Source organism: Scyliorhinus torazame, chromosome 3 (assembly GCF_047496885.1).
Source record: "Scyliorhinus torazame isolate Kashiwa2021f chromosome 3, sScyTor2.1, whole genome shotgun sequence".
Classification (NCBI taxonomy): domain Eukaryota; kingdom Metazoa; phylum Chordata; class Chondrichthyes; order Carcharhiniformes; family Scyliorhinidae; genus Scyliorhinus; species Scyliorhinus torazame.
The window spans coordinates 6,169,334-6,182,576 of NC_092709.1; the positions used below are offsets into that span (position 1 = coordinate 6,169,334).

Sequence of the window (13,243 nt, forward strand, 5' to 3'; positions counted from 1 at the left end):
AAAATGATTTGATTTAACAACAACATTTTTTTTTAGAGTATGCAGTTTTTTTCATTCCCAACTACGGGACAATTTAGCGTGGCCAATCCACCTAACCAGCACATCTTTGGGTTGTGGGGCTAAGACCCGCGCAGACATGGGGAGAATGTGCAAACTCCACACGGACAGTGACCCAGGGCCGAGATTCGAACCCGGGTCCTTGGTGCCGTGAGGCAGCAGTGCTAACCACTGCACCACCGTGCTGCCCTAAAATGATTTGATTTTAATGTTTGTCATAAGGCAGTATGAATTGATGTTCAATTCACCGTGTTTGAATACATAAGAAACGGGGATCAGGGGTTATGGGGCGAAGGCATGAGTAGGGGCTGATTTAGCGCAGTGAAAATGAAATGAAAATGAAAATCGCTTATTGTCACGAGTAGGCTTCAATGAAGTTACTGTGAACAGCCCCTAGTCGCCATATTCCGGCGCCTGCTCGGGGAGGCTGGTACGGGAATTGAACCGTGCTGCTGGCCTGCCTTGGTCTGCTTTAAAAGCCAGCGATTTAGCCCAGTGAGCTAAACCAGCCCCTTTAGTGCACTAAATAGCTGGCTTGTAATGCAGAACAGTGCCTGCAGTGCGGGTTCAATTCCCGTAACAGCCTCCCCGAACAGGCGCCGGAATGTGGCGACTAGGGACTTTTCACAGTAACTTCATTGAAGCCACTTGTGACAATAAGTGATTATTATTATTATTATTATTATTAATAATGGGGATGAGAAACATATCAGCCATGATTGAATGGCGGAGCAGACTTGTTGGGCCGAATGGCCTAATTCTGCTCCTATGTCTTATGGTCTTGAACAGTAGCTGGAATAGCCAATACAGTCCTTCGAGCCTTCTCCGTCATTCAGCAGGATCGTGGCTAATATACCACATCAACTACACCTTCCTGCACTCTCTCCATTATCCGTTTTTCCTTTCAATGTCCAAAAATCTATTCATCTCTGTCTTGAATATAAACATCCACAGCTTTCTGGGGTTGGAAATTCCAAAGAACAAATACTATCCATTAAATTGTTGCTTTCAATGAGGACCTAGTATTTTATGAACATGATCGTATGTAGTTTTCCATGTGAAAGAAAAACAGTGTGCAATTATATAGCACTTTCCACGACATCAAAACATCCTAAAACACTTTATAGCCAATAAAGTACTTAGAAATGCAGTAACTATTGTAATGTGGCACAGTTCCTGTAACCTGCACAATGGAGGGGCTTACTAGGCAGTTGGTGTTGGTCCCTAAGCCTTGATTATTTGCAGCCGGAGAGAGAAATGTGCACATAGAGGCAATTCTAGGCACATGTTTATGATGCCGAGTTTATCTTGGAAAAAAGTACGCCATTATAATTTAAATGGTGTGGATCAAAATGAGAGAGCAGCAGCAGAAGTCACAGGAAACTGAAATAGCATCACAGTAATGAATCTTTTCCTGGCACTGGTGTAAGTTCCTTACTTTTTAAAACAAAATTCCAATTAAGGGGCAATTTTTGGGTTGGGGTGAGACCCATAGAATTTACAGTGCAGAAGGAGGCCATTCGGCCCATCGAGCCTGCAGCGGCTCTTGGAAAGAGCACCCTACTCAAGCCCACACCTCCACCCTATACCTGTAACCCAACTTAATCTTTTTGGACACCAAGGACAATTTAGCATGGTCAATCCACCTAACCTGCACATCTTTGGACTGTGGTAGGAAACCGGAGCACCCGGAGGTAACCCACGCAGACACGGGGAGAACGTGCAGACTCCGCACAGACAGTGACCTAAGGCGGGAATCGAACCTGGGACCCTGGAGCTGTGCTAACCACTGCGCCACCGTGTCACCCCCTTTGTTATAGCATCACTGGATAGTAGCTAAAACTTTAGCAGTCGGGGGACTGGAAAACGGAATGCAAGGTTTAAACTCTGAATATGCAATGACTGTGCACAATGATCCTGATTCTTAGTTGACAGGATATAAGTGAGGGAGAGGAAAGAAACTATATGATTTATCCCCTCCAGACCACCAGTAACAAATGACTCTCCTGCTCTAGATATATTGAAGCTTTGCAATGGTCACAATAACTAGGTTATGTCGTGCAGTTTACTGAATTGATCTCTCATTTCTTTGACTGCTGAAGTCCTGATTGTAATTTTCATACATGATTGGCTTCCTTTTCAGAATGGTGTGTGCTAAAACCTCATTGCATTACTCAGGTTTGTTGAGAGGAATGTTTAATAAAAAGACTGTGTTGGAAATGCATACAGTGAGTTGTGCAAATGTATGATGGAGTTTACTACAATTACTCAATGGACAAGGCAGCTAAAGACAGGGTTGTTGCGATATTCACGGATTAACTTGATCCTGTTGTTGTTTTTGAATATAAACAGGGTTCTGTTCCAAACAAATTCTACGTCCATAATGATATTTTCCGCTATCAGGATGAAGTTTTTGATTCGGATGCAGAATTGGAAGAAGGTAATAAATCGAGGCGGCACGCCTCCCAACACAGATTAATCTGAGAATCAAAATGTTTGCCATTTGTATCACTGTCTGGTCCGTTGTAAACCGAGAATTGACAATCGACCCATTACTCAACTGTTTACTCAGCGTCTCCTTGAGCAGCGTTCCAAGATGGGCGGGCTTGAGAGTTCTCCTTTTTCAGACAGGGGGCATCATGTAAAATGCAAATTAGAGTCCATGATACCCAGAGGGTTACCCCCGCGCGGCACTGATAGCTAAAATACCCAAACTATATGGGGCAGAGCATGCATTACACTCGTGTGGTGTGTCTGTGCCAGGTAGTAAGCAAGGTTCAGCGTTTCTTTCAGGAACTGCTGGATGCTACTCATGAAACAGTGACTTCCTTCTTGTGGGAAGGCAGAGGAATGAGCTTTCAGCTTCCTACCGCCCTGTAGATAATCTTTATTAGTGTCACAAGTATACTTAAATTAACATTGCAATGAATAAGGGGCTGGTTTAGCAAGGGACTGGTTTAGCACAATGGGCTAAACAGCTGGCTTGTAATGCAGAACAATGCCAGCAGCGCGGGTTCAATTCCCGTACCGGCCTCCCCGAACAGGCGCCGGAATGTGGCGACTTTCACAGTAACTTCATTTGAAGCCTACTTGTGACAATACGCGATTATTATTATTAAGTTACTGTGAAAAGCCCCTAGTCGCCACATTCCGGCGCCTGTTCGGGCACACTGAGAATTCAGAATGTCCAAATTTCCGAACAAGCGCGTCTTTTGGGACTTGTGGGGGGAAACTGGAGCACCCGGAGGAAACCCACGCAGACATGGGGAGAACGTGCGGACTCCGCACAGACAGTGACCCAAGCCGGGAATCTAACCTGGGACCCTGGAGATGAGCTAGAACAGCACTCACCGTTTACTGTGGCAGAAGTCTGGGCTGTGGGTCACGAAATGGCTTTGGACCGTCGCCAACCCCCCCAGTTGCTCTTTTGCAATTAAAATTATTGCCATCATGGATTCTGAAAGATGAGAAACTTTTCCAGCTCCTGAGGTCCATCACTGGATGGGGTGAAGTGAAGAAAATTTGACTCTTTTTCTTTTATTTCTCAATCTTTGAATAGGGAATATATTTTGATATAGTCCAAAGATGTGCGGGTTAGGTGGATTGGCCATGCTAAATTACCCCTTAGTGTCCAAAAGGTTAGGTGGGGTAACGGGCATAGGGTGGAGGCATGGGCTTAAGTCAGGCGCTCTTTCCAAGGGCCAGTGCAGATTTGATGGGTTGACTGGCCTCCTTCTGCACTGTAAATTCTATGATCCAATAGCCACGGACTAACTGACCTGCTGGATTCTGGCCAGTGGGAACATCAGCTCATTAAGCTCTGAGAGAGGCAATGTCTCGTCTGCTCTCCTTTTCCCTCCTGATTCTCAACGTCTGGGGTCTTCCCTTTCCATGTCCACTCCACCACCCCAACTCCTTTGAGGAGCCCGATCTCTGTCTTGCGGATGTGGCCCCACTCCTCTGCAGTGAGTGATTCAACGGCGCAGGACTGGAACACCAACGTGTTTTGCGATGCTGCCGAAGTGTGTGGGGGGGGGGGAGATGTTTACTCTCCACGAGGAATCCAGCCTGTGTACATTTTATTAGTTAAAAGCAAATTACTGCGGATGCTGGAATCTGAAACGAAAGAGGAAATGCTGGAAAATCTCAGCAAGTCTGGCAGCATCTGGAGGGAGAGAAAAGAGCGAACGTTTTGAGCCCGCTGACTCTTTTGTCAAAGCTACATTTTATTAGTTTTTGAGTGTCAGCAACTGTGGATTTTCTGAAGGTTATTTGTACTGTGCCGCTTAACTTGGGTTTGTTCAAAGCGGAACCATTTAGAGGTTTTGTTATTCCTGAAATGGACGTCTGAGTTAGTTGACCTCGAGTCACTTTGCACTTTCAGAATCTGAAGAGGAAGTAGAGGAAGAACCAGAAGAACGTCAACTTTCTCCTGAACCTGTGCAGGAAAATACCAATAATACATATTATGAGCCTCACGCTGTCAGGTAAACACCAAATCTCTCAAATTCAATGAACAAGAGTAGTGACTACAGCTGAAGGCGACAATACAAATTAGATAGAAAAGTAAAACAGTGATAATGCTCCAGCCCAACAGCAACAGTGAAGAGAGAAACCGAGATGATATTTCCAGTCATTAATCTTCCAACAGTCCTGACGCTAGGTCGTTGATTTGGAACAAACGCAGAAAAATTAGATCATTTGCTTGTCGCTAGAATCGTTCAAATCCTTTTCAAGTGCATATAGTCTGTCTCTACTGTCATCCTTTCTGTAGCTGTTGTGCATCAGGATTTGGGGCACAGCGTCAGGGTATTGGCTCGATCATTTAGGACTCAGATGAGAAGGTCTTTTCACCCCTCGGCTTGTGATGCTTTGCAATTCTCTTCTCCAGCTGGGTGCTCCATAATTGACTGCAGTTAAGGCTGAAATGGACAGGTTTATGGTGTCTCAGGGAATCAAGGGAAATGGGGAGGAGGCAGGAAAGTGGAGTTGAGGGAGAAGGTCAGCCTTGATCATATTGAATGGCTGAGTGGACTTGATCAGCTGTGTGATCTGCCCCTACCTCTCACATTCTGAGGATGATTTTTGCAGGAGTCATTATTTTGCATGGAATCGCTGGTCAGTGTTAGCACTAATGCTCCAAATGCCAAACCTTGCAGGCAGTGAAAACCCTTAGATTCTGGCCTGCCAAATTAGTCTTGTGTAAGTCATCAGTTTTTGTATTTTGCCAAGCGATAGTCCCTCTGTTTTTTTTATTCATTCAGAGACATAAATGTGGCTGGCTAGGCCATCGTTTATTACCCATCCATAATTGCCCTTGAGAAGATGGTGGTGAGCTTCTGCCTTCTTTAAGCATTGCATTTGTTGGAGGTGCATCCACACTGCTGTCAGGGAGGGAGTTCCAAGATTTTGACCCAGCGACCGTGAAGGAATGGCAGGATACTTCCAATTCAGGATGGTGTGAGACTCCTGGGGGAAACCTGAAGACGATAGTGTTCCCAATTGCACACTGTCCGTGTCCATTTATGCAAGTTTGCATGGTGCTGTTGTAAGGAGCCGTGGCAAATTACTGTACTGCACCTTGGAGGTGCTACACACTGCAGGTGTGTTGTGCTAGTGATGGAGGGAGTGATTGTTAAAGGTGATTGATGGGGAACCTATCAAGCTGGCTGGTTTGTCCTTGATAGCCTCCAGCTGCTTGTGTTGCTGGAGCTGCACTCATTCAAGCGAGTGGGAACAGGGCAAGCTGATGGTTTACAATTTGCACCCAAGACTTGGTATAAATGGTCAGGCTGAACATGCAAAGGAAATGTAGGCCATTTTGGTTGTTGCTAGGTGCAGTTAATAAGTAAAGTTACTTAAATAGCCAGTAACACTTCCTTCAAATTCTGTTTGTACAAAGTTTTGTTAGTTAACATTATTTTACCACACCAGCCAAGTTGCCATTGAAGCAGTCGCTTTGTTGTTACGTGGTTCCATTTTCTTTGCATCACACTTTGTTCACAATCGCTCTGAAGATTGAGTGGGTTTTACCATCTTGCATCATTGACTTTGTCTATGTATGTGTTTGTGGAACCCACCTCTTCATTCACCTGAGGAAGGAGCTGTCCTCCGAAAGCTAGTGATTCGTAACAAACCTGTTGGACTTTAACCTGGTGCTGTAAGACTTCTTATTGTTCTCTGAAGATTGTTAGTATCTGGAACTTTCTTCCCCGGAAGGCAGTGGCAGTTGGGTCAGTGAACGGATTCAAGGCTGAATTAGACAGATTTTTGGTGGACAAGGGAATCCACGGTATTTTGACGAGCAATGTGTGTAGGTTTTATAACCCGTTGTGCTTTTTATTTGAAAGTAATGGTGTGGAGGAAACCCTGGAAGAGCCAGCTCCAGAGGCTGAGCCTGAGCCCGAATCAAAAACCGAGGAGATAAAGCCCGATCCTGAGCTGGCAGAGAAGAATGTGGAAGAGTTGGAGGAAAAGGCTCCATCTCCTGCCCCAGTGGAACCAATTTCGCAAGCGCAGGAGGCTCCCAAGGTTAATACCAATCATCCTCATTGATAAGGTTGCTTTTAGTGGCAGGTGTAACTTGTTAACCATTGTCCTGTTAGCCTAATTTAAAAAAAAAAAAATTACTTTCCAAGTAAAATTACAAGACTGATAAATTATGTAAGTTGTACAGATTACCAAACACTCGATATTAATATAAAATCATAGTTTGTAAATGGTAAGTTGTAGCGGTTTTAATTTGACTGCTACACTGATGAAATAGACATGTTAAATGCAATTGCCCTATATAATTAGCACCAATAAGGTGCCAGACTGCAATCTTGCCCTATTTAAAGGCTCAGGAAGTTTTTATATTTGAGGGGATGCTTTATTTCTTGATAGTAGCATAGGTATGTGTTGCATTCTCTGCAGGCTTTCTCCTGGGCCTCAGTGACCAGTAAAAATCTGCCTCCTAGTGGTACAGTTCCTTCCTCTGGAATTCCTCCCCATGTTGTTAAAGCACCAGCCTCACAGGTAATCTGTGAATGGACTTGCATATATATAAAAATTAATTCAAATTGCTTTTCTTCAAAAGAGAAGCTTAGATATTCTGTCTGTTTTTTCAATTCGGATTAGGTAACAATTTAAATTAAATAAAGAGCTGCTAGCATAGATATTTGTGTTAGTTATTGTTAGTACATACCCTTGATAAAGTAATGTCAGCCGATTACTAGAGGAAGACTGCGTTTGTTTTAGGCAGGAAGTTGTCAATACAAGCCTCTTTTTATTTTTCCATGCGTGTACTCGGTTTGTTACTTGTTGCATTGAGCCAATGTAGCCACTTCACTATTTTCTTTTTCTTTCCCCCCCCCCCCACTTTTAATTCCAGCAAAGAGCTGAAGCTAAAGCAGAAAGCCAGGCGCAGCCCCCGCGGCCTCATGACCAGCGACCCCGGGAGAGACAGGGGTTAATGTCCCGAGGACCTAGAACAGGTGAGCTGTACAGATTTTACTAAAAACGCTCAATAACACAAAATAGAACAGATTTACAAACAGATGCCAGAACTGACAGGTTGTAACCATCGGGGAAGATTGGACAGACTAGGGCAGTTTTTCCTTTGATAGGGTGGGCAAAGATGTTTCCACTTGTGGGGCGACCAAAACTAGGAGTCATCTATAAAAGATGGTCACTAATAAACCCAGTAGGTAATTCTTTGCCCAGGGAGTGGTGAGAACATGGAACTTGATACCACAGGGAATGGTTGAGGAAATTACAGTCGATATTGTTTAAGAGGAAATTGGATAAAAATGTGGGAGAAAGGGATAGAAGATTATAGGATTAGAGGGACGCCTATTTGTGCAGAGCAAAACCACCAGCAAGGACCGTTTGGGCCAAATGCCCTGTGCTGTAAATTCAAAATCCATAATATTGGGCAGTCTTTATAAAATGGGAAGCCGGGCTGATAGCTGATGGGGATGGTTTGCCAACCGTATTTGGGTTTGGGTTCAGCCCCAGCAGACATGAGGGCAGATCGTCACTCTCCTAGCTGCATGTGACATGAGTTTGACAATCTTAGTGCAATACCTAGGCAGCATAAAAGCACCTGATTTTGGCATTAATTGTCAATCTTGTTCTGAAGAGAGAGTCCATAGAATCCCCATGGTGCAGAAGGAGACCATTTGCCCCATTGAGTGCACTGACCCTCCGAAAGAGCACCCCACCTAACCTGCACATTGTTGGACTGTGGGAGCAAACCGAAGCACCCGGAGGAAACCCACGTAGACACTGGGAGAATGTGTAAACTCCACACAGACAGTCACCCGAGGCTGGAATTGAACCCTGGTCCCTGGCGTTGTGAGGCACCAGTGCTAACCCTGTGCCACCCCGAGTCCAGAGGATAATGTCAACACTGGTGCTATAAAGGGTATTCTTTGGTGGTGGGACAGAATACAGGGCTCTGTGTCTGCCCCGAGGATACTTGACACAGACTGGGGCATTGAAATAATAAACGTTACCTTCCACGGTGCTAACATTGTACATTGCAGCAGGTAAACATTTAGGCCAAAACTATAGATGGGATGCTGGGATCCTGAAATGTAAGTGAACACAGTTGAGTGCTGGGCTAGAGGAAATTGGTACAGAGTTTGAAAATGGCATCAGCTTTGGTGTGAGCAGACGTTAACAGAGAATAGAGGATTCAAGGCCAGTCTCCAGCCTGGAGGTGAGCAAATGAGGTGAGGTCAGGAGTGGCAGTGGGTGATGGAGGAATTATCGAGTTCGAAACCCAGCTCAGAGTCAAAACATGTGAAATAGTTACCAGTGATCGCCATGGAGTTACTGACAAGGGACAAAGGTTCATAGCTTTAGTTACCCAGGACTTGGTGTCAGTGTGATGGCATGGAGAATGGGGTGTGGCTGTGGTGGGGTACAGGAGTTGGTGGAATGGTAGAGATGCGTGCCATTGGCATACATCTGGAAGCTAAGCTCGTGTCAGTGGCAGGCATCGCCAAGTTGCAGCATATAGATGGGGGAAGGGTGAGACTCGAGGTGCAAATATAGTGTGTGCAACGAAGCTTCAGCGACAACTGGAGAAGCAAGACCGCTAACTCACGAGCAACAAACTATTGCATTACCTTTTCAAATGTTTTTTAAAGTAGACATTAGTTATTTATTTGTACAGGGTGGGTGAACAATTTAAAATGCAAAACGGGTTTTAAAATCAGTATCAAATGGATGTGTTTTGTGTTGCAGGTCGAGATATTGAATCGAATGAGATTGAAAGCAGGCGAATCATCCGTTACCCAGATAGTCACCAGCTCTTTGTTGGCAACCTGCCCCACGATATTGACGAAAATGAACTGAAAGACTTCTTCATGAGTGAGCGAGGATAACTATAGTCCAATTTGGAAAATGCCCGAAGTCTTAACTGAGTAATCCTTTGCAGAACATGGATAGATTAATCTATTGGAGACTAACCTGGAAATCTCAATCCGTCCACTTGTAATCGGGCAGCACTTTGCTGCAGCTTCACATTCGCACATATTTTTGGGCTCCTGTGTTGTGTGTGACCTTTTGTGTATCATAATCCGAGCTTCTGAGCTCTCCAAAATCTCACCACTGGTGACTTCCAAATCCGTATGGGGCCTGCTAGTACATTATTAATTAATTTGGGGTGGGAAGGGGAAGTAAACCAGGACCTGTATTGAAGATCGATCAACCCGACCATGTCATGTCCATCAGACACATGGAAAGTCAGAGAATGAATAGGCTCACTGCTACATGGGGGAAGAGACTATTCTACCAGGTTTCCTTGTCCACAGCCTACTGAGTCCAGACACTTTCTCTCCCTGTAATTCAATTGTTGCATGTCCTTATGTCATCTTCCATCTGTCCTCATTCAGAGTGTTGTCCGCACTATGAACAATCTTTTCCCACTGATTTCTTTCTTTTATTTAAACTTTGCAGAACAATATAAAAATAATAACTAATAATATCCAAAACAATAACAACATCACAAGCTGCCACCGTGTCTGTGACAGTCGTCCCGATTCTATCATTTCCCTACATTATTTACATTTCCCTATATTATTTACATTAGTGTGCCCATCACCCTTTTAGTTAGTTGCTGGTTGCGAACAGGTCTGCACAGAGGTTTGTGAACTTCCTACATGTCGCGGATTCTCTCCTCGGACCACCTTATCGAGAAGTCTTTTTCCCAGTTTCAGCAACTCGGCCGGGTTTGAAAGCCACGGGCCACTCCGATGCTCTGGGTGGCGTTGCTGACTTACAACCGAGCAAAAGTCTCAGCTTGGTGATCAGTGAGGTGGAGGCCAGGACATCCGCCCTCTTCCCTGTCCAGAGCTCTGGGTGCCCTGACACCCTGAAGACCACCACAGATGGGCATGGCTACATCTCGACCCCCAACACCCTGGACATAGCCTTGAAAAAGGCCATCCTGTACTACGAGTCTGGGACAGGGACAGGACATGTGGATGTGGTTGGCTGGGCCCCGCTGACACCGTTCGCACCTATCCTCCACCTTTGGGAAGAACCAGCTCATGCGTGTCTCAGTGAGGTTGCTCTGTGCACCACCTTGAGCTGCACCAGGCTTAGCCCGGCACAGGAGGAACATAGAACATTACAGCGCAGTACAGGCCCTTCGGCCCTCGATGTTGCGCCGACCTGTGAAACCACTCTAAAGCCCATCTACACTATTCCCTTATCGTCCATATGTTTATCCAATGACCATTTGAATGCCCTTACTGTTGGCGAGTCCACTGCTGTTGCAGGCAGGGCATTCTACGCCCTTACTACTCTCTGAGTAAAGAACCTACCTCTGACATCTGTCCTATATCTATCTCCCCTCAATTTAAAGCTATGTCCCCTCGTGCTAGACATCACCATCCGAGGAAAAAGGCTCTCACTGTCCACCCTATCCAATCCTCTGATCACCTTGTATGCCTCAATTAAGTTACCTCTTAACCTTCTTCTCTCTAACGAAAACAGCCTCAAGTCCCTCAGCCTTTCCTCATAAGATCTTCCCTCCACACCAGGCAACATTCTGGTAAATCTCCTCTGCACCCTTTCCAATGCTTCCACATCCTTCCTATAATGCGGCGACCAGAATTGCACGCAATATTCCAAATGCGGCCGCACAAGAGTTTTGTACAGCTGCAACATGACCTCATGGCTCCTAAACGCAATCCCACTACCAATAAAAGCTAACACCACCATACGCCTTCTTACCAACCCTCTCAACCTGGGTGGCAACTTTCAGGGATCTATGTACACGGACACCGAGATCTCTCTGCTCATCCACACTGCCAAGAATCTTACCATTAGCCCAGTACTCAGTCTTCCTGTTATTCCTTCCAAAATGAATCACCTCACACTTTTCTGCATTGAACTCCATTTGCCACCTCAGCCCAGCGCTGCAACTTATCTATGTCCCTCTGTAACTTGTAGCATCCTTCCGCACTGTCCACAACTCCACCGACTTTAGTGTCATCTGCAAATTTACTCACCCATCCTTCTACGCCCTCCTCCAGGTCATTTATAAAAATGACAAACAGCAGTGGCCCCAAAACAGATCCTTGTGGTACACCACTAGTAACTGGACTCCAGTCTGAACATTTCCCATCAACCACAACCCTTTGTCTTCTTCCAGCTAGCCAATTTCTGATCCAAACTGCTAAATCTCCTGAATCCCATGCTTCCTTATTTTCTGCAGTAGCCTACTGTGGGGAACCTTATCAAACGCTTTACTGAAATCCATATACACCACATCAACTGCTTTACCCTCATCCACCTGTTTGGTCACCTTCTCAAAGAACTCAATAAGGTTGTGAAGGGCACGACCTACCCTTCACAAAACCGTGTTGACTATCTCTAATCAAATTATTCCTTTCCAGATGATTAGACGTCCTATCTCTTATAAACCTTTCCAAGATTTTGCCCACAACAGAAGTAAGGCTCACTGGTCTATAGTTACCGGGGTTGTCTCTACTCCCCTTCTTGAACAAGGGGGACAACATTTGCTATCCTCCAGTCTTCTGGCACTATTCCTGTAGACAAAGATGACTTAAAGATCAAGGCCAAAGGAGGTGGAGTTGATTCTGTGCAACGCCTTGGTCCAGAGTCCTCCCCCTATCTCCATGCCCAGCTCTTCCCATTTCCGTCTGACCTCGTCCTGAGCTTTTCTGAGTCGCTTGTAGATGTCATCACGTTTGTCGTCCCCTAACCAGTCTGGCCCTGCCCTTGTATCCAGAAATGTGTGTCTGGGTCTCTGATGGAGAAAGTCACGCAGCTTCAGGTACCTGAGCTCATTCCCTTTCGGGAGTTCGAGCCTCTGTGAGTTCCCCCAGGGTCGCAAGTCGATCGTCAACGTACGTTTCCTTCACTCTGTGCCCGTCTGTCCTCCCTCCATGTCCCAAATGTGTCTCTATCCTCACCGATGTGAACCTGTGGTTGTTGCACATGGGGGCCTCAATGGACATCTCGTCAAGCTTGAAATGGCACCTGAAACTGGTTCCATGTCCTTAGTGTGGCCACTACCACTGGGCTCCTGGAGTGTGAGGGGGGGCTCGGGAGTGGTGTGGTGGCCAGGGCTTGAGAGACATCCCTGGGGGCCTCCATTTGGACCCTGTCCACCTCCAGTTCCCTTAGCCGCTCCCTCATCCTCCCTGCGCTTGCCACCCAGTGGCAGACTAGGAGAGGAGGTTCAGTAGGGTGAGGCCTCCCACGTGTCACCCTCGTTGTAAGATGGTTTTGCGTATCCTCGGGACCCCCCCCCCCCAATTTGTCTGAATTCCAGCGAAAACAATCCTAACCCTAGTCGATCTCTCCCCATACATCAGTCTCGCCAACCCCGGAATCAGCCTGGTAAACCTTCACTGCGCTCCCTCGAGAGCTAGAACATACTTCCTCAGAAAAGGAGACCAAAACTGCACACAATACTCTAGGTGTGGCCCCACCAAGGCCCTGTATAATTGCAGGAACACATCCCTGCTCCTGTACTCGCAACCCCTCGCAATGGAGGCCAATATACCATTAGCCTTCTTTACCGCCTGCTGCACCTGCGTGCTTACCTTCAGCGACTGGTGCACAAGGACACCCAGGTCCCGCTGCACACTCCCCTCTCCCAATTTACAACCATTCAGGTAGTAATCTGCCTTCCTGTTTTTGCTTCCAAAGTGAATAACCT

At 46.0% G+C, this 13,243-nt stretch overlaps 1 protein-coding gene across 3 annotated transcripts in view; it reads left to right on the forward strand.

Moving 5' to 3' along the window:
* Positions 1–13,243, forward strand: part of g3bp2a (G3BP stress granule assembly factor 2a) — a 38,842-nt gene that overhangs the window by 17,080 nt on the left and 8,519 nt on the right. For 2 of the 3 annotated variants that reach the window (XM_072495234.1, XM_072495233.1), the window contains exons 5-10: positions 2,410–2,497; positions 4,442–4,544; positions 6,408–6,588; positions 6,973–7,074; positions 7,430–7,532; positions 9,292–9,417. In XM_072495234.1, the coding sequence (XP_072351335.1) occupies positions 2,410–2,497; positions 4,442–4,544; positions 6,408–6,588; positions 6,973–7,074; positions 7,430–7,532; positions 9,292–9,417 (703 nt within the window). The remainder of the gene's footprint in view (positions 1–2,409; positions 2,498–4,441; positions 4,545–6,407; positions 6,589–6,972; positions 7,075–7,429; positions 7,533–9,291; positions 9,418–13,243) is intronic. The other variant, XM_072495235.1, reaches the window with a different exon arrangement.